The sequence below is a fragment of the Sesamum indicum genome, linkage group LG3 (genome assembly GCF_026168435.1).
Source record: "Sesamum indicum cultivar Baizhima isolate 11 linkage group LG3, ASM2616843v1, whole genome shotgun sequence".
NCBI lineage: Eukaryota > Viridiplantae > Streptophyta > Magnoliopsida > Lamiales > Pedaliaceae > Sesamum > Sesamum indicum.
In genome coordinates, this window is record NC_142659.1 from 17,316,821 (window position 1) to 17,336,504 (window position 19,684).

General features: G+C 38.1%; 5 protein-coding genes and 3 non-coding genes across 9 annotated transcripts; 5 read left to right on the plus strand and 3 right to left on the minus strand.

Moving 5' to 3' along the window:
- The first annotated feature begins 743 nt into the window (after window positions 1–743).
- Window positions 744–3,347, plus strand: LOC105157919 (Kelch repeat-containing F-box family protein). Its single transcript, XM_011074450.3, has 2 exons — window positions 744–1,265; window positions 1,966–3,347. The coding sequence occupies exons 1-2, from the start codon at window positions 863–865 to the stop codon at window positions 2,934–2,936; spliced, it is 1,374 nt and encodes a 457-aa protein (XP_011072752.2). The 5' UTR covers window positions 744–862; the 3' UTR covers window positions 2,937–3,347.
- A 169-nt stretch (window positions 3,348–3,516) lies between these two features.
- LOC105157920 (Galactose oxidase/kelch repeat superfamily protein) lies at window positions 3,517–8,586 on the minus strand. Its single transcript, XM_011074451.3, has 7 exons — window positions 8,174–8,586; window positions 7,559–7,744; window positions 6,727–6,956; window positions 5,580–5,750; window positions 4,794–4,899; window positions 4,329–4,535; window positions 3,517–3,778 (listed from the first exon to the last, which is right to left on the minus strand). The coding sequence occupies exons 1-7, from the start codon at window positions 8,357–8,359 to the stop codon at window positions 3,614–3,616; spliced, it is 1,251 nt and encodes a 416-aa protein (XP_011072753.2). The 5' UTR covers window positions 8,360–8,586; the 3' UTR covers window positions 3,517–3,613.
- A 304-nt stretch (window positions 8,587–8,890) lies between these two features.
- LOC105157921 (protein SHOU4-like) lies at window positions 8,891–13,906 on the minus strand. The gene is made up of 6 exons (XM_088878474.1): window positions 13,833–13,906; window positions 13,448–13,656; window positions 10,587–11,564; window positions 10,158–10,313; window positions 9,490–9,701; window positions 8,891–9,396 (listed from the first exon to the last, which is right to left on the minus strand). Exons 3-6 carry the CDS (start codon window positions 11,484–11,486, stop codon window positions 9,204–9,206), a joined length of 1,461 nt encoding a protein of 486 aa, XP_088734600.1. The 5' UTR covers window positions 11,487–11,564; window positions 13,448–13,656; window positions 13,833–13,906; the 3' UTR covers window positions 8,891–9,203.
- Window positions 13,907–15,242: 1,336 nt separating this feature from the next.
- Window positions 15,243–17,208, minus strand: LOC105157922 (ATP-dependent RNA helicase). Of its 2 annotated transcripts, none has more exons than XM_020692398.2 (2): window positions 16,809–17,208; window positions 15,243–15,515 (listed from the first exon to the last, which is right to left on the minus strand). In XM_020692398.2, exon 1 carries the CDS (start codon window positions 17,105–17,107, stop codon window positions 16,844–16,846), a length of 264 nt encoding a protein of 87 aa, XP_020548057.1. In that variant the 5' UTR covers window positions 17,108–17,208; the 3' UTR covers window positions 15,243–15,515; window positions 16,809–16,843. The 2 variants fall into 2 exon arrangements, with proteins under 2 accessions (XP_020548057.1, XP_011072758.1); XM_011074456.3 differs by having other exon boundaries at window positions 16,828–17,206.
- A 233-nt stretch (window positions 17,209–17,441) lies between these two features.
- On the plus strand, window positions 17,442–19,574 carry LOC105157925 (uncharacterized). The gene is made up of 2 exons (XM_011074460.3): window positions 17,442–17,861; window positions 19,295–19,574. The coding sequence occupies exons 1-2, from the start codon at window positions 17,483–17,485 to the stop codon at window positions 19,363–19,365; spliced, it is 450 nt and encodes a 149-aa protein (XP_011072762.1). The 5' UTR covers window positions 17,442–17,482; the 3' UTR covers window positions 19,366–19,574.
- Window positions 18,529–18,608, plus strand: LOC148788751 (small nucleolar RNA snoR20a). The gene has a single exon (XR_016065016.1). It is a non-coding gene; the product is annotated as a small nucleolar RNA snoR20a (small nucleolar RNA).
- Window positions 18,762–18,842, plus strand: LOC148788752 (small nucleolar RNA R38). The gene has a single exon (XR_016065025.1). It is a non-coding gene; the product is annotated as a small nucleolar RNA R38 (small nucleolar RNA).
- LOC148788753 (small nucleolar RNA R38) lies at window positions 19,005–19,086 on the plus strand. Its single transcript, XR_016065026.1, has one exon. It is a non-coding gene; the product is annotated as a small nucleolar RNA R38 (small nucleolar RNA).
- Window positions 19,575–19,684: the final 110 nt, after the last annotated feature.

Genomic DNA, 19,684 nt, shown 5'->3' on the forward strand with positions numbered 1-19,684 from the left:
GTCAATTCCATTCCCAAGTGTAAGTTTTGCAAATAGTATAGGCATTATTTTCTGAGTCGCAGTCTTTGGATGTGATGGAATTCAATAATAGTAAGCGGTAAATTGGATTAGAAAAGTGCGTCTTTCACCAAGTGTACTTGCTAATCGAGAATAATCCTGCAAGAATTTGACGAGAAAAGAAATTGATTTGAAGACTGATAACTAAATCTATTCTCTTAAATGGAGCATGAATTTGATCAAGTTAAATGATATGTAGCATTTGAAAATTGGAAGGCAGGCGTGTACAAGGAAAGTGGTGGACTGAGTCGAAAGGAGCCCAGAAACAGAAGAATGCCCCAACCCATACCAAATGCAGCTACTCTCTCTGTCTACATAAAAAGAGAGCAGATGGGATCATCTTGGCCTGCGTAGAGTCATGAGACGAGCCCCCAGTTGTGATAATATTGACAAAACCTCATTGGATGCTTTTATTTCCTTTCCAACCCTACGCCCATCAATGTTATACTACTCATTTCCTCTTTCAAGGCCATGTTATTAGGTAATGTATGCACAAGAAGGAATTCCATTAATGTCAACAACTCGACGTCTTTAGTAGTAGTGGGGTAATAATTATGACCACGTTGATTAAAGATTATGGTGTGATGCTGACATGTTAAACAATTTCTTCCTAAAAGAGTCAAAGCATTATATAAGAATTTTCCTCCTGGACTTGTCTTGCCTTACACTACAGACAAAGCACCAGCTGTAAAAACAGCAGCAGTGAGAAGAAAAAGAAAAAAGAAGAAAATATGGGAGAAACCAAAAGAAATCAGCAATGTAATAATACAAAGCACTCAGCACAAAACAACAGAGATTTTGTCCCATGGCTGAGAGCAGCAGCAGCAGCAGCAGCAATAATGGATCATCACCAATAACAAGAATCCCCCAAGACCATCTATTTTCAATCTTGCTTCTCTTACCCATTGAATCCATCCTATGTTTTGCTATGACATGTAAAAAGTTGAAGTCTTTGGCTTATTCAGATTCTCTCTGGGAATCTATCTGCAGGAGGGACTGGGGACAAACCCCAGTTGACGCCCTCAAGGTCTCTAATCATCCCTGGAAGAAGTTATACCAGCAGGTTTACCAGTTGGACTCTGTGTTTTGCCATAGACTCTTGGCTGAGATCCCAGATGGTGATGAGATGCTCCCCAGCCCCAGAGCTTCTCATTCACTCAATTTAGTGTCTGGATGCTTGGTTCTCTTCGGTGGGGGATGTGAGGGAGGTTAGCCACATCTCTTTTATTGCCATCTTTTCATGCTTCTTCAATTTTTTGGTTTATGATTCTTGGATTAACTGTTTGTGGATGTGATTGGTTGCATAATTATGAACTGCAAATATCATTGCCTCCCTGTCTTTTGTTCTTTCACCGATCCTCGTACTAACTGTTGTTGTTGTACAAATCACGGTACTTCAAGTGTCAAGATTGGTTGCTCTAGAGTAGTAGTTGTCATGCTTGCTATTAGCAGTTATAGGGCCACTTTCTGCTTAATCTAGTATGAGCATAATTGAAGTCCAAGTCCAAGTCGTGCTGAAAAGAAACACAAAAGCAAAAAAAGGCTTCTGGTTTCTTCTAATGAATGTAGGAATGTAAATTTCCTTTACTAATCTCGTTAACTTGATGTTGGTTGTGCTTGCTGCTCTCTGTCTCTATGCAGCATGATGTTATGATCAACATGAAGAGGTTCAGATTGTATCAAAGTTTTAAACGGCATTCTTTTAAGCTTTCATCATTTGATACAAGTAGACTCTCTGATAGGAAAACATGTATTTACTCGAAAGCATGCACTTGACTTCCCAAGAAATGAACCACAACTAATCTTTCTGAATGCACATATCTTCAAACTTGTGGAAGCATAACTTAAGTGCCCTAGTGTTTACTGACTGTAACAACCTAAGAAAGTTTCTCCGTTTGGCTTCTTCAGGCAGGCACCTTGATGACACATGGGTGGCGTACATAGGAAACGATTTCAGGAGAACATTAAAGTGGAAAAAGACTAATTCAGGCATTCCAAGTGGGAGATTTGGCCATTGTTGCGTTGTAATTGGTGATTACATTGTCCTCTTTGGAGGGATCAATGACCATGGAGTCCGCAAAAATGACACATGGATTGGACAAGTAACTATTCATGGAAGACGGGGCATTACATTGTCCTGGCGGCTTCTTGATGTTGGTTCAATTGCACCACCACCACGGGGTGCTCATGCTGGATGTTGCATTGATAATAAAAAGATGCTTATCCATGGAGGCATTGGACCATCTGGCGTGAGACTAGGTGACACATGGGTTCTTGATCTTTCCAATGATTTGTCTATTGGGACATGGAAAGAAATTGTGACTCAACCATGTCCTCCATCCCGTTCGGGACACACCTTAACTCATATTGGGGGGGCACAAACGATCTTATTTGGAGGGAGGGGTATCGGTTATGATGTGCTAAATGATGTATGGCTTCTTGATGCATCTGAAGGACATTGGAGATGGGGACAACTGCTGTTTGAGTTGCATAGCATACCTCAAGGATTTTCCCTCCCACGAGTAGGCCACTCAGCCAACCTTATAATAGGACGTCGACTGCTTATTTATGGAGGCGAAGACTCAAACAGGCATAGGAAGGATGATTTTTGGGTTCTGGACATCAGTTCAATCACTTCTGTTGCAATAGAGCCTAGAAATCTACATCGAAACAGAGGATTCAGAAAAATGTGGAGAAGGCTTGAGGCCAAGGGGGAGAAACCCAATTGTCGATCATTTCATGGAGCTTGTGTTGATGATTCAGGCTGCTACTTGTATGTTTATGGTGGAATGGTAGATGGGCTAGTCCAGCCTGCTGATCCATCTGGCTTAAGATTTGATGGAGAAAGTTTCATCTTGGAGCTTGTGCTGCAGTCTTAGAGGTGTATCTCAGATCACAGACGGCATGAATTCTGAGCTTGTATGTACTTTCTAGTTACTGATAAAGTATGACCAGAATATTGCTGCAATTGCCGGTAAAATCTTTACAGAAAATGCCATCGTCTTAAGACAGAAGCTGCTCAGAGACATAGCAAGAAAAAACATCAAGTGTGTTCCTGTTTGTGGCCGAGTGATGTGATTAGTATCCCCGGGCAAACCTCTTATTATGATGCAGTTTATGATCTAGTTCTTGTTGTCTTAAGGTGTGTTTAAATTAGGCTCCTTAGGCGCACATCTGATGTCAATAGTATAGCTAATATCATTAGTAGTTCTGCATATTGCAAAGTTAAAAAGCCATTTATTTTGTAGTCTCTGCTAACATTACCCCATAAATAGCATGACGGTTCTGGAGGTGAGAGAATTTCGCTCGGTTCGGTGATGTCTCGGGATTTACACATGCAAACATGAAAGAGAGAATTCTGTATTCTGCATTTCACAAAATAGAAACTAGAAAGAAAGAATGATAAAGCAGCAAAAAAATAATTATATTCCACATACAATTCGGTGCGGACATCAAAAATAGAAGAATAAAAATAAAAAAATTACCATTGGATTGAATACAGTATACTGTTTGTTACATCGGCACATTATCTACCAATCAGCTACAAAAAAATTGCTCATAATGCTATCTTTGTTCTCCACATCTCTCCAATGACCTTTTTGGGTGCTGGATCATCAGGTCCTCTGTCTCTTTGCCCTGATGTAAAATAAAACATTCCATCCCAAAAGCCAACAAGAGTGGTTTTGACACGATATGGGAGCTTCCCAATCACTGACCATTTCTGTTATATTTCAAATTAAGAAAAAAAAAAGAAAGAAATTCATAAATTGGGGAGCCTGGTCACTTGAGTGCTACGGTATGTAATCCTACTACTGAGCGAATGAGCGAATATAGAATGCATGCAATTAAATGACTTTCCACACAAGGCAAATAAAGCATAAAACTGTTTCTGTTAGGACAAAGACCCGTTGATTACAGATTGTCAGGAAACAAGATTACTCCGGCTACCAGTCTTGTTCCAAGAAAATGGAGTCGATATCAAAGAGTAAACCAATAATCCAAGGATCAGATATTCAGATATTATTTCAAGAGATGGAGCCTAGATTAATGAGGTCTATTCCTATATGGCAAAACTTAGCCAGGTAACTGCTAATTCTGCCACCGAATCCTGCCACATAACACATACTAGGTCATGTCAAAGTAAAAATTTCAATGCCATTTCATGACTAGTTAAGGATCATGGACCTCAAAGTTATAAAACTTTGTGACAAAATGAAGAAAAGAAATAAGATAGGAAAACCAAAATATGTTTGAATTGTTTAGAAGAATACCAGGGTATTGAAGTCAAACTGGAAAATTTCTCCAACTAATATCATCTTTTTAGTTACAGGATGCTTCTCTGTGGTACCCCCAGCGATGATGATAGAACTATTAACAATTGCCCAAGCAAACTCAATATGAGAATCCGCCTTTGGCATAGGAGGTAGCACTTTCCACTTCATATCATCATCTAGCATGTACACATCAGCAAATACAACCTGCCGAAAGCATAAGTTTACAATCAAATGGCTCAGCATTTACCAAACAAAGTGACATGTTTTTTATTTGTGAAAATCTCTAGACAATCTTTAACTCTAAATCAAGGGAGTTAGATTTCTTTTGGGTGAGGGAGGATGGGGATGTGAGTTGGTCTACCCTCAAAAGTTTGTCAACCCTAGAATCTCTCTTGGCATCAGTATTCTGATCTATCTAGCAACACACAACTGCTTGCTTTATCATACAAATCTGGAACTTACCTCATTCCGGCGAGAGCATTTGAAAATTGGAGATCCAGGTTTAGCCATGAAATCACCCTCTTGACCACCAATAACATACAAACGATCATTGAACACAACACAAGCCCTACAAGGAACAATCTGCAGTAAATGATAAACCATGCTAAATAAGCAAAAATCTTTAAACTGGAGGTCACTAGAGTGATTCAGATTTAGAAAAATACTTTACCCAAAAAGTTTCCTCACATTGGCTAGAACAAAGTGGTTTTGATGCGACGTTAAGGGGCAAAATGATAAATGACATCTTCACAACTAATAGCTCACATATTGATTCAGATTGTAGGAAAGTTTTTCCTCGCAACAAAAACTCATGTTTATAGACATCTGAATGTTTGACTGTTTGGTGCAGGAACTTGGGAGGAAAAAAAGAAAAAAGAACAGCTAACAGCATTATTTGGACTCAATGTGTGTTTTTAATGTAGATTAAGATTATATTTGCCTAAAAAAATAGAGAAATTAATCAGTTGGGGTGACAGGTGCAGCTGGTCAGATCAGATATTTAAATGCTGAAATCTGCACAAAACATGTCAGTTAGCTGATTATAGACCATAAACTCGAATCCACAACTGGAAAGAACATGATCATTTAAATTGTTGGAGACCAGACACACAATCATTAGGTTATCAATATTAAACTCGTTATGTGGGTTCAATTTATAGGCAATCCCATAAACAGGTGTAAGATTCTGATAAGAGCAAATATTGATCACTATATGTAATTCAATTAAATGTTAGAAAATCTGAATACCTGTGAGGCCCACCGCGAGGAATGGGAATTTCATTTCGCCATTCTTTTTCTAAAACTTTACCATCTTTTACAGCAATGCTCCAATGCTCTAGTGCAGGTGTATGTCTGTTCTCTTTGCTACCACCCATCACATGGAGTCGTCCTCTCCAAAGTTGGGTAGCAGGTGCATACCTGAAAGGATCATGTCAATAAGTTTTATTGAAGTGTGCTTATAATATAGCAACATTCCTGATGTCTGAAACAGACCAGTTGTATTCCTAAATTGGAATACACAAAACACTTATCAATAGATAATCATGCTATTATATTTACAAGAAACCTACAATCACCAGTAATCTGAAATAGTTTAAGAAGCTACTCTGGAATGGGAAACTCACTGGACTCTATATAAACAATACAATAGTAGCAAGTTCAACAGATAAAAGAGGCTGTATACCTTCAATTAATTCAGTTTCCTTCAGTGTAAAAAGGTTATCAGGACATTATATATGTAAGGGGTTTGTAATGTATGTAGCAATATCAGAGATGACCTAATTGGCTAATTCCATAACATATTGAACAAAGAGCATATAACAGAAAGCAAACCCAAATTATCCTGCAAACCTAGTTGCACCTGAAAATCCCATCAATATCTGAGATGGACAAATGTATCAACAGCAAACACATGCACACTAAAGTCCAGTTTGTCTGATCTACAGATGATGGATGAAGAAATCATTAACTTAAATCTGTTGAAGCTGCATTCTTGCTTAAAAGCAACACAACTCGTTCAGTAGCATGCTATTACCAATTTCTGATGAAACAGATGGTACGTTCATGTATACAGTAACTTTCCTTTATGTAACCTCTTCAAGATCAATATTAGAAAAGCAAGACAGAAATACAAATTGTTTCTTGGCAATCACTCATGAAACGCTAGAAAAAATGCTTTAGATAAAATTATTAATTCATTTATGTATCAGAAACCTATACCATGACAAGACAGAAAGGCCAAAACAAAGCAAACATACCGATTCCAGCATTAAACTAACCAAACATATGGATATCTGAAGAGCCAATGGTTTATCATAGTAGAAAAACAAACAGAAGAATTCACTAAAGACAACCAGCAGATACCAGAATCTACAAAGACTAACAGGTTTCATACCTTGGGACTGGTAAAGGTGGCATGCTCCGCCACTGCTTTGTCTCTGTGTCCAATACGAATGTGTGTGCTGTAGGCCCTCTACATTGAGGACCATATTGTCCGGTAACCACATAAATGTATCTTCCATCAGTTACCATGCCTAAATGCGAATGCGCCATTTCTTTTGGCATGTCGAACCTCCCCCCCCATGTGTTATCAGTGAAATTGTATATATCAACATGAGAATGCACCTTAAAGAAAACACATCAATCAAGGTCAATTACCTTTTGCTCACACACACAAACACACACTCATGGGAAGATATGAAAGGAACTTCAAGATAAGCACAAAATGAAACCTTTTTCAAATAATAGTACTTCCAGGTGGTATATCAGATCCATAACCATAGCACTATAGCACGTTGGACGGATGCTTGCATGGCATCTCATTATTCCATCATGTTATTTTAAAGATAAGAAGAGCTAACAAACTCATTAATATAGTTATCCGCCGGACATCAATCTGATCAATACAAACTTCTTTTTGCAATGAATATCTTCAATCCCAGGTATCTTTAATTCAAGTCACAAAATGAGATAATGGAACAACGGTAAGTACACAAACTTCCTTCCACAGAAATCTAATAATTTCTCATTTCTCCATTTGTTCCACATTCTAGGGTCAGGCAGTTTACATAGTCATTATTATTAGTCATTATATTGTGCACAAATGCCAGATTTTCTAAAGTAAAACCGGAGGAAACATGGGAAAAGACTTTTAAGTAATATTTAAAATGCAAACAAGTCAAGCAGCAAATATGCACAGCATAACAGAACAGTGTTAAAATCCTCACATAGTCAATGGTCCCGTATCCAGCAAATACATAAAGAAGATTTTTTATTTGTATTGCTGCACCGTCAAGCCGTGGCACTGGTGCAGTTGCCATCTTCTCCCATTTCAACTCAGGAGCTGGCAAATCAGCAAAGGTTGCTGATAAGACCCTTCCAGAGATATCCTTCTTATCTTGCTTGGGTTGATCCTGTCAGAAAGAGGGCGAAGATATTCTCATATTTGAGTTTGCAGAATGAGAAGATGAAGAAGGCATTCACCCATATCAAGCTACCAAACAGATGAAAGCACTGCTCAATTCCCCAAATAATGAGATCTGAATTAGAAAGGAGAGACTAGAGAGATATTGTCATGCTCCAATAGCTTCATCGTTTAGGATGCATTTACCCAAGAAACGAAATTTTGATGACCACTTATTTAAAAATTAGAAAAAAAGAAATAATCTATTTGACAGCGAAAAAGAAAATTTTTAAGATTAAACACAAGTGGATTTTGACGAGTTAACAATGATGAGAAAAAGCATTAATTTCAGGGATCAGAGCAGCTCCAGCACGTATTATAAGCAAATGAGAGGTGTGGGGAATGACAGTGAAGCAAGGGAATTGAGTGATTGACAGACCTTATTCGGCGTGGGAAGAGGGTTGGGGAGGATGATATTGTTGGATTTTTGCAGTACCCAAGTGGAGGAAGAAGAAGAAGAGGAAGCCCAGAGCAGATCTGCAATGAGAAAGAGGCCTAAAAGCACCAGCAATGCCAAGACAAACTTGGAGGTTTTATGCTTCCCCAAAGCTGTTCTTCCCATCATCACTCAACATTCGTTCATCACTCAATCTCCCTCAAAATAGTTAATTTGATGCGAAAGGGGTTACGTCTTGGAGAGAAAGACAAGGGAGCGGAGAGAGAGAGAGAGAGCGATGAGTAATGGATTGGCTGATACCGTTGCTGCACAGAATGAATAATAAAATAGCAAAGAAAATGAGAAAAATGTTGTTTGTGATTTGGGGGGTTTTACTTTTTCCATGTAGATTGGACTAATATTGTATTGTATGTATGTACCCGAAAACAGAGTCGCCTTCTTGCTTGGATGATGGTTGCAGCTGCAGGAACCAGGATTTCTCTCTCTCACTCTCTTGAATCTCATCTCTGTTGGGCCTCTACCTTTGGTAATAGCTGGATTTGGGCCTCTCTCATATCTGTTTCTTTTTGGATTTTCACATGTAAAGAGAACAAATAATAGAAATGAGTGTTTGTAATATAAATAAATCGGAATAGGGTAACTCACAAAACATGAAAACTCAACAACCTTTTCTTAATTCATAAATTTATCCCACATTAATTAATAAAATAATAAGCTAATTACTATAGAAGATGTAATAAGAGAGTTTCTACTGTTACAGTTAATAATAGTTTTACCATTTCATTACAAAGCTTTCACCAACCAAAGACACAAAAGACTATACATACAGAAATAATACAACAAAACAAACCAAGTACTAAGTTGCAACTCTTATGCTATATAATTGTCCATACCACACTCACAACAAACTTGTATCTATTAGTATATATAAGACATCAGCATATAGGCTGCTGCTGTTACTACTCCTCTTAGTGCTCTACAGATAGAGAAGAGTGCGCGAGGCTACTAACTACTACACTGGTATAACATCCCCCTTTCTTGCGTCCTCACACCTCAACACTATCCCCTCAAACGTAGCAGGAAATATGCATTTGCTCCATTGGCATCCTGTTGTCACCCCCTCTGAAGGAGCTACTATCATCAGCACGTTCTCGTTCCTCTGAACCACACCCATCACGCTTACTGTGCTTCCTTCCTTTATATACCTACCACAACCACAATAATCAAGTCAACAAAACTCACTCCCATTCCACACTTTTAAGCTCATTTCAAAATCATCCACTATATATAGTCTTTACCCTTCTTTTAGTCGCATTACACGATCATCACTCGACAGATTCCTCTCTCCTAACCACCTGATGAATTCTGGAGAGCAATCTTTGTTTAGCGGATCTACATCAACGGCAATACTATCATCCACATAAGGAGTCACCCGCGCACCATACCCAGCTTTAACCAATGCTCTCAACCCAGACTGGAAGTCAGAGATGTAGAAGTCGACAGCATGCTTCTGCATCGATTATGGGCCAAGAATTCCAGTTAACTACTGTAGCTACAAAATGAATCATCAATGCCAGCAGCACCTCTATCTAGTTTAACTATTAGGTATACCGCACTTGAATCAGCACTTGAACTGCTCAAACCAAGCTAAAGGAAAAATATGAAAGAGATGAAAATGTGAAGGCAATACAGTCAAATAAATCTCAAGTATTTTGTGGGATATTCAAACAAAGTACAGGTCTCCACATCATCTCTTCTTCCTCACTTTGCCAATACAAGATTATAGGTGAAAAAAGTGGATGAGGGTAAATGTATTTCAAATTATCTTTCTTTCTTGTATAGAGTAAAAAGGAATGGAGGATGATAGATAGCAAATGCTCGGTCAGCAACAAATTTTAGTCATAGTCTGCCGAGGACTAGAAATTTCAGGAATGGACTGCAAAAGTTACCAAATACAGCATCATACCTCTGAAGATCTAAGCCCCCATGTGAAACGACGATGGGTAGGATTTGCAGCCTTGGAATTCCATCCCCTATACTCATACAAACTTGTAGAAGTGTACACGCATCTAGGAACCTTTTGGAACGATGACTTGAGGGGAACATTTCCACAGGTGACCACCTTCCCAATATAATAAAACATTGAGTAAGAACACAAAATAAGTGATCACTAATACTGCATAATAAAAATATAGGTCTTCGCTTATCTGGGAAGAATGTTGCATTAATAGAAACAAATAATAAAAATAAGCTAGCCAACCACAACATTTGGACATGATCCTAAGCATTCAGGTTTGGATAAAGGGTGATCATTCAAATCAGTAGTTAAAAGGCCACAATCTGTCGAGAATAATAATATTATAAATAACATGGTCACACTTATAAAGTCACATACCCCGGAGACCTTGACGTATTGACCATTTTTTGCAGTTCTTAGTTCAGAATCAGGGTAACGCGCAATGTATCCAATGACAGCTTTTCTTCCCCAACAAGAATTCCACATGAATAGAGCAGCAACAATGCAGAACAACACAATAACAACAACAAGGAGAACAGCATTATGAACTGCTCCAAGAATAAAACCCCCAGCAATGAAGCCCATCACAAAAAGCAGAATAACTGCCCATAAGATAGGTTTAGGAAGGTTCCTTTTAAAGGAATACTCATCATCTTGACCAAGGGTAGTCACAGCCTGGTTGTTACTAACTGAGGAACTATGTGCTTTGATTGGTCCACTTGAGTCCAATGGCCCAGAAACCTTTCTTGGAACCCCAGATGAATTCAGTGGACCAGATGAGATTGGTCCAGATGTAATGAGACCTGTTGTCGGAAGAACTGGGGGCATAGGACCTGAGTTTTGGCGGGTTACTGGTGTTACACCCCCAGATTGAGGGCCAGAAGACCTTTTGATAGGCTCCCCATGTTTATTCAGTGGCCCAGAATTGGATTTTTTCATGGAAGCAGAACCGGCCACCCCCATGGATGATACAGGTCCTGAGGTAGAGTAGCTTGACCTGGCTGCAGCATTAGGGTTTATAGGTCCGGAATGTGAAGCAGCTCCAGCAAAGGACCCAGATCTTGAAGTAGAACCTGTAATAGGTCCAGATTTCCTAGATTTCGAGCCATCAAGGGGAATGTCAAACATTTTTCCAAGCTCACCGGACCTCTTGATGTCTCCACCAGTATAGGGCATGGCCACGGAGCTCATGGTTGGTGTTCTTTCTTTCGGCTGCTCTGGACGGCCTGATACATAGAGCCCATTGCTAAGCTGATGAGAGGGGAATCTAGAACCCATCAGGTTTTCCTTATGCAGTAAGTGTAGCAGCAAACGGAGTGGATGCAGCGGCAATTATATCAGTGACACTTTAGGCCTCTGCACAAAAGAAATAAACTCAATCAAATAAAAGTTAATTAAGGAAGAAATCAAAGACGAATTTCATATAGATTTAGCATGTTACGAAACAGCTGTTTTCCTTTGCTTAGATGATAAAGGTTGGAGCAGAGAATAATATACACTATACAGTTAGGGATGCAGCATTGAGATTCTATTGCCCGATATATACAAACGGAAAAACAAAAATGGAAAGATAGTAACACACTTTAACAAATGAAGTCAAGGGCAATCCAACTGTGAGTTAACTGTTACCCGTCAATAAATTCCCTATCCTTTTCCAATTCTTTCGCGTGCGGCAAAAGTATAAACACGTGGAAGAAAGAGAAACGTCAAACAAGGTGTCGAAACTCCATGCAGGAAATACAAGTTTCAGTAATACACAACAAGATCTCTCACTTCCAATATCTGGAGCATTACTACAAGTTAACGGCATACAAAATATTAACTGACTACTCAAATAAATTCAATTTTTCAGATTATTATTATCAGGAGCACATTCTAGTCTACACTTCAAACAACTTGATGATTATTTTCAACTATTTTCTTTAGCAGGACAGCGACGAGTTTAGGGCAGCCACAAATGCAAAACAAAAGGAGAAATTAAACTGACATTTTCAAATGCATGAAAACAATCTATTTAAAGCATTTAACATAGAAATTTCTGGGTCTGGACTCTAGAAATTAAGAAATTATAGGAAATAAGTGGTGATGCACAGACTATACACAGGGCAAAGCCAGAGAGAGAGAGAGTGTGTGTGTGACTTTGCATCCATTTATATGATAAAAGACCTGTCTATAAATTAACAGGACAAGTTGCTTAACATTAACAACACGGAACGAGTGAACCCTAATACTTTACTGCATGACAAGAGCGACTGAGAGAATAGCAAAGATGAAGCAGCATCAACTGAATCCTTTGAAACCACAAGAAAAGTCAAGAAACAGACTTAAGAACCAGACCTTTGTGATAGTTGATCAAAATTTCTGAGAAATAGCAAGCAAAGGAAGATGTAACCAAAAACTGGTTGCCATAATTTCATAATAAAGCAGAATCTTCCAAAAACTGACAGTGAATCAATTAATACAACCAACAAATCTTCGTCAGCTGCACATGTGCAAGTGATTAGGAGGTGCAGAAAACAACAACCTATTTTTTATAAAACTCAATTTTCAGTTTTTCTGAGAGATACAGTAAGGACAAAAACTGAAGAAACGGAGGAAAACAAGGAAGGGAAGCAGAAGTGAAATTTTCCAACACACAAATTCAGAATAGCCTACATGAACAACAAAATAAAAACAAAGCCTCACAAAAACCAAATCGTCGCAAGAAATCAGTCGATTCTTTGCTAAAAGTGAAATTAACTGCATACAATTTTCTTTTCTTTCTATTTCTCGAAATCAAGAATCTAAGAAAAATGAATGAAACATAAGATTTCATTTTTTAGCTGCAAAAGAATAGAGTGATTTGCTTGACCAGTCCCACGGAGCAACACATATTTATGGTTGAAACCCGATTAACACTCACATATCCACTTAAAAAATTTCAAGCAAATAAACAAGGTAGGCATATATAAAAATGAAAAATCCATTTAAGAGCATAACTTACACTATGTTTAGATTTGGATTTGAAAGAAAATAAATTACTATGGATTAAATTTTGGTGCCGGAAATCTTCTTGTAAAATCCCATCAAATATAAAAATATGCTTGCAACTTTATTCATGTCAAGCACCAAAAAAAGAAGTAAAAATGCAAATCCTGTCAAATACTTTCTTGCCAAACACATTAAATGAAAATTTAGAAGGAAAAAAACAAAAAAAACAAGAAATCTTTCTTGGACGCCGAATATGAAAGTAGCAGTACCTGAAGATGACGAGGAGGAGGAGATTGGGGAACATGTACTGCTATATGATACGCATATGTGAATGATAAAAAGAGGGTCGTTGTTACTTGGGATTGTGGTGCGATCCCATCACCAAACCATCAAAATTTCTACTTCTTTCTCTCTCTAAAATGCTTAAAAATTGAGTCTTGAGACTTGAGAGAGCCGCAACGACTGGTGGGTTGTCTGTCTAACATCCAAGCACAGATTACAGGAGAAAATAAATACCAGATTTTCTACTGATATGATGATGGTATTGGTTGTAGTGAATGACAACAACCATAATTTATACTAGTGCTAAAAGTAATTAATTTCTGGAGAGAGAATTCAAAAGGCCGAAGCACACAACACACACACCCCTCCCACCTTCTCACCATGGGCATACCACCACCATACTCTGGCTGCTCTTTCTTCACTCTTTCACTGTGCTTTTTAGTTTTTCTTTTTACATTTTATTTCATCTTCTTTTCTTTTCTAGCTTGCAATTTAAGTCCCTCCTATTTTCTCGAATTTACATTTGGCCCTCACGGATGACACTATTTCTTTCCCCTTCTAGTACTTGGTTTTTTGCCTCTTATCTTATGTGTTGTACAATAAAATGACTAATATGTTTCCAAACTATTATTATGTTTAACAGAAAAATAAATAAATAACAAACAACTTAATCATCATTCAACATTATAAAATTGAATTGAAACTTATGATCAAACAACATAAAGATAAAACCTATAAAGAATATTTTTCATACATATGTCATCTAACTAATTGTACACAAGTAGGGTTAATGAATTATGGTATTCTATTATTCAGTGAGCATAAATAGTGATTATTGTTAATTGAGCCTTAAACTAGTGAGAAATATCGAATCGGCCATGTAGATTTATACATCCAACGTAGCATGAAATTACCGTATCGAATAGCAGTAAAATATAATCATATAATAATATTTAATACCTAAGCAATTACAAATATATAAGGAATTGGGTTACATGATAATTAAATAGAGAATTGCATCAACTTGTAAAAGTGGAGTAGGCTATGTCGATTTTGAGGTGCAGTGTTTGTAAATAAAAAATGAAAACAGTTGTATGGTTATTTGTGTTAAATTTCTTTGAGAAGAGGAGGAGGAGGAGTTTTGCTTTGAATTGAGAGGTCAAGAATATTTCATGTACTACTACTGCTACTACTAGTATTTAATTCTAACTAACTGTTGATTCTAATATATTAAATATAGATTTTTCGTTTTGGTGACTCCAACTTTGTCTTGTAGCCATATACGTATATGTATAATCTAATTTAGTTTCGGTGGATTAAGTAAATATGATTGATTGAACCACATTCATTTAACTTCAAATCTCATTACTACTTGGATTTTTTTCTTTTTTTTTTTTTTTATCATAGTCTCACGTTTCATATCATCGAACCGCAAAAAGCGAGTCTCCAGGCAGGTTCGGTCATATGTGGTATAAATGTCTTTCTACTTGTACGTAATTGAAATTCAGAAGCATTTTGGCTTTTCATCTCTCCTCATTTTTCTCTTCTTAATTAACAATATTCCAACTCTCTTCTTACTCAATTTTGCAATCTTATTAAATAATAAAAATAGTGATAAGAAGCTTTTTCAGTTCCAAAGAAGAAATTGTAAAAGGAAACCACGTGACAAGGCCGGCCAGCCCATTCAAGGTTGGTTTTCAACATTCAATATTTTTTCCAGCCCAATTCATTCACCGCCGTGGCTGCCTCATGCACGACCATTTGAAACTGAAAGCGACACAATTTCCCAATCACAATCTCCCCACATCTGCTTCAGTCAGGTAATGTTCCAAAATTATGATTTAAAGAAACAAAAGCTCAAAACGAATCCTTTACCCTGAGGGTAAAATTATAGACCATCAAACTTTAACAAATTTATTTGCATCGGTGGTGGTTCGCCCGTACCAGCGCATATCCTCCAGTATCAAATAAGGTACATGTAAAAAGAAACAAACACAACCAATAAAGTTGCAGCGCTTCCCCCATGACATGAATCGCACATTCTTTTGGTTGAAGCTGCAGTCACAAGGTAAAGAGCTGTTAGGTGAATGTGCCGATTCTCTAGGCATAATACAAGCATCATCTCTGATTACTAGTACAAGCAAGTCACTGAACCACAAAATGAATATCATTCATGCACTCAAACGTGCCAAAGCTGCATGTTTCCGATTAGTTCCACTCTCTCAGTTAGCCATCTCATAATTTGCATGCGACCCATAAAGGAAACCTACAACATGGATTATAATTTCTCAAATGTCTATTTGCCTATTAACTTGACTTTCTACCTACAAAATTTTGCATTGACCAGTGGCAAAAGGGAAAATTATTCAGGATTACTTTAATTTACACAAGACATTTATATCATAACACACAATTACATATATAGTGCAATATTTTCCACTACTCTGGCCAGGAAAAGACCAAATGACACAATACATAATCAAGTCCTAACATCAGCAATCCTTTTGAATAGCTCCAACTCTAACAGATAGTTCATTTCCCAAAGTACCGAATTTCATCAGTTGGATATATATGACCTTAGAAGTAGTTTCAGTAAAACTACCAGCAAGGATTACAGGCTTCATCCAAATATACAAGATAGCCAATCACTGCATCCTGCAACCCTTTGGTAAAATTACCAGCAACGATTACAGGATTGATAAAAAAATCTACAAGATAGCCAATTACTGCCGTCCTGCAATCCTTGGGTACATCAGTGATTCTACAAATCCAACATCACATTTCAACATTAACAGAAACCAGTGCAGTTGAGATGATAATTTATAATATTTATTACTGTACAGCAGCTCTCATCTTGAACTAATCACACGGAAGAACTAGATTCAGAATATAACCAAGATAGTCAAGCCATGGCGCCAAGCGGAGCTACTCTGCAACTTGCCAAATTCATAGTGTCTTATGATATCAAGTTCCAGCATTCTCATAATACTACCACATAGAAATCAGTCAGTATTGTTTTTGTTTTTCTAAGTTAAGCACATTATATGATGGTAACCCTGGGAAGGCGAAAGTTGAATAACAAGGTAAACTTCCAAATGAGTTCCTCAATATTACATGTATATAAAACTAGGCATCCCAACATTACCCTCACCATACATGATTCATCTGGAAAAACATTAAAAGTTTAACATAATAGAGATAGATACGTAAATATTTCCAGTCCATACCAGAATTCCTAGGAAATGACACAAGAATCAAAGTTATCCCACAGATGCATAGCACCACAACCCAGGCCGTAGTAGATCACAAAGTTAGAAGCTAGTATTTAAGGGAAAGAAATAAAACGACCAGGAGGTGTCGGGGGGACCTGAAACGACGACGGATCAATGAGCGCCGTGTTGCTGCTGGTGCTCGAGGTGTCGGCGCTCCTCTGGCAGGGCGACGAGGTAGGAGAAGATCATGCCACCGAAGCAGATGTGATAAAGAGGGTCAACGGAGCTGGTCTCGATGTACTTGGCATGGTAATTATCCAGGCCACGCTTGACGCTGTTCTTGAGGTAATCGATGGTGAACATGGGCTTAAGGTAGACCGGCAATTCCTTCACCTTCATGCCCTTTATCTCGTTGTAGAAGGTCCTCATCGCCATTTTCGATTTCTTTCGCTCCTGATGATGAAATCAGATCTGGAACCCTAACTCTGGCTGTTTTTGGGTGCTCCGCTCGCTACAAATTACAATCTAACCTACCTATATCCATTTAAATCTAATAAATCGGTTGAAAAACCATAAATTGAGGCCTGGGCTTTGGTAGGTGTGACCAAAACTCAAATTGGGCCGCCAAACCCCTATTCGGCCCACACAGGCCCTACACAATCCAGGTCAGCCCTAGCTGACTAAACGGTAATTTACAAACTAGGCCCCATACTTCATAAATATATTAATTTACACCCCTTCTCCTCTCTATATATTACATATACCACCCGCTTGGACCGACTGCCTTGTTCTCGTTCGGTATCCTCCTCAATGGCTCTTTTTCTGTCTCAAACCCTAATTCGGACAACCGCCTCTCCTGCCTACCTCTTTTCCGCCGCCAAGCTAAGACCCAGTCGCTGCCTCTCCACTCAGCCGGGGTGCAGCTCGCTATCGGAGCTGACGGCGTCGGAGGCGGAGGCGAGGGCCGTAGAAAAGATTGAGGATGCTATCCATAGCATTATCGTTAAGAGATCCAAACCAGATTGGCTGCCCTTTGTTCCCGGAGCCTCCTATTGGGTACCACCTCGCCGGAGCTCGTACGGCGTTGCCCAGATTGTTCACAAGCTAGCCAACTCCCTCACCGATGAGGAGTATCTTTCTCTTATTACCTTACAGGGATGGCCTTCCTCCGCGTTCTATATTCAAAATGGTATATACTGCTGGTTCTTTTCTTACCTCATTTTTGTTTCCTTCGAATTTTGATAGCTTGTTCTTGGTTTGATTTGTTTGTGTGTGTGTTAATTTTTATTTTTCTTTTTTTCCCCTCTGTTTTCTATTCAGAGAGTTGAGCATTTTAGAAAATATGTTGAATACCTTTTTTTGTTTGGGGTGGGAGGGGGGGTGGAATATGCGCGCTGCAGGATAAAGGTGTACGATTTATTCTTATGTATTAGTATCTAAGTACTTGTTTTTATATTGGAACTATCTTGTTTATTTGTGTATTCATATATCATTCTTGATGAGTTTTTCTTCTGTCAAAATCAAGCCTCAATTAGAGAGAGGGGCAAATGATGTACTCTTCAGAGTGGAGTGCTCAATCTTTTTGAGTGTGATGACGCTCAGCTGAATAGGAAGATCTGATGCCTCTGACTCGTTACAAGTTCTCTGCTTCCCTCGGGCCTTAATTTTCATTTTCTTTATTTGTTTAATTTGAATTTCATAACCTTATAGTTATTCCAGTCTAATTTAATAATCTAAGATTTTACAGATCAGATTCAACTGGTGACATTCCCTTTCTTTTATCAGTTCAAATAACCAGCCTTTGTTTATTTTGCACCAAAAAGTTTCCTCTTTAATCTTTGCGCATGTAATTGGAAGCCTGTGATGTTAATTTGTATTTCACCTGAAATGCCAACATAATAATGTTGAATGCATTTGAACTAGGACGGACTGAGGCTTCATGTTTTGGATGTTTTGAAACTGAGCGCCTCTTTTGGGTGCTCCTTGCTCTATTTCATCATATTTTTTTGCCCTGTGGAGGGAAAAATATTTTTGTCTTCGCTTAGTTTCAATGGTTTATCGTTTTTGTGTCAGTAGTTGAGTGTGCAACTTCCATGAATGATGAGATCAATCATTTACAGTTATCCCTGTCTGATTAATCTCTGCTGAAATCTTGTAATCTGACATGGAATGCTGCATGAACTCTGTCCTTGATTATTTCATCACCAAATCTCTTTAGCAAGACAGTCTGTCTTCATTTTCTTTATATAACACTTTTGATTTCATATTAGAGGTCAGGTTGTTTTATTTGTTGAATTGATAATAATATACTCAACTTTGGTGGCTCCACATTGTTTGTGGATGATGAAACAAACAATTCACAGTTATCCCTGTCTGATGCATTTCTGTTGAAGAGTTTGTGATCTGACCAAAACAGTGTCCAGCTTCAGGTTCTTCCCATAAAGAATTTACTACTTGTTTTCCAGTTATTTACTAGAGTTTCCAAGTCTCATGGTCGATGTGGCTACCGTTTGATCATATTTCTGGTTCTCAGTGGTTTAATCATGAGTGCTTGGTAATTGAGCATTCTTGGTTTGTGCATCTCTTGTAAATTGCCTCATGAGCCTATTTATTTGACTGCAGGTGCGTCATGTGATTTGGATATAGCAGGGGTTGAGGCATCATCTACTAACACTTCCTTACACGAGGAATAAGGCTGCCAAGTTGTAAAGATTGTAAAGTCAGCTTCACTTAGGTGGGGACGTTGTATACATGTAAATTGTGTAGCTTAGGATGTAGAAGTTCACTAGTGTTTTATTGAGCAGGATCTGTACATAAGAAGAAGTCATATTTGTAACTTAATGCTACTTGCATATTCTCACAGGCTTAAGAAATACTATGTACAACTATGCCCAATTTTAAATACTCGACCATACACCTCTCTGAATATTTCATTCATTGGAAAGAATGATTTTAAATTTGGCCTCAGTGGTTATTGGATTTGACTGGTGCACTGTTCCATCCGTCTGAGGG

Bases quoted from the DNA above. Each gene is read 5' to 3' on its own strand.
- LOC105157919 (XM_011074450.3), top strand. From the start codon at position 863: ATGGCTGAGAGCAGCAGCAGCAGCAGCAGCAATAATGGATCATCACCA. The intron at 1,266-1,965 runs GTTAGCCACATC...TGGCTTCTTCAG, and splicing joins CGGTGGGGGATGTGAGGGAG to GCAGGCACCTTGATGACACA.
- LOC105157920 (XM_011074451.3), bottom strand. From the start codon at position 8,359: ATGATGGGAAGAACAGCTTTGGGGAAGCATAAAACCTCCAAGTTTGTC. The intron at 7,745-8,173 runs GTCTGTCAATCA...TCTTTCTGACAG, and splicing joins CTCTTCCCACGCCGAATAAG to GATCAACCCAAGCAAGATAA. The intron at 5,751-6,726 runs GTATGAAACCTG...TGATCCTTTCAG, and splicing joins CCACCTTTACCAGTCCCAAG to GTATGCACCTGCTACCCAAC.
- LOC105157925 (XM_011074460.3), top strand. From the start codon at position 17,483: ATGGCTCTTTTTCTGTCTCAAACCCTAATTCGGACAACCGCCTCTCCT. The intron at 17,862-19,294 runs GTATATACTGCT...ATTTGACTGCAG, and splicing joins CGCGTTCTATATTCAAAATG to GTGCGTCATGTGATTTGGAT.
- LOC105157921 (XM_088878474.1), bottom strand. From the start codon at position 11,486: ATGGGTTCTAGATTCCCCTCTCATCAGCTTAGCAATGGGCTCTATGTA. The intron at 10,314-10,586 runs GTATGTGACTTT...TATATTGGGAAG, and splicing joins AATACGTCAAGGTCTCCGGG to GTGGTCACCTGTGGAAATGT. The intron at 9,702-10,157 runs GTATGATGCTGT...TAATCGATGCAG, and splicing joins GGGGGCTTAGATCTTCAGAG to AAGCATGCTGTCGACTTCTA.
- LOC105157922 (XM_020692398.2), bottom strand. From the start codon at position 17,107: ATGGCGATGAGGACCTTCTACAACGAGATAAAGGGCATGAAGGTGAAG.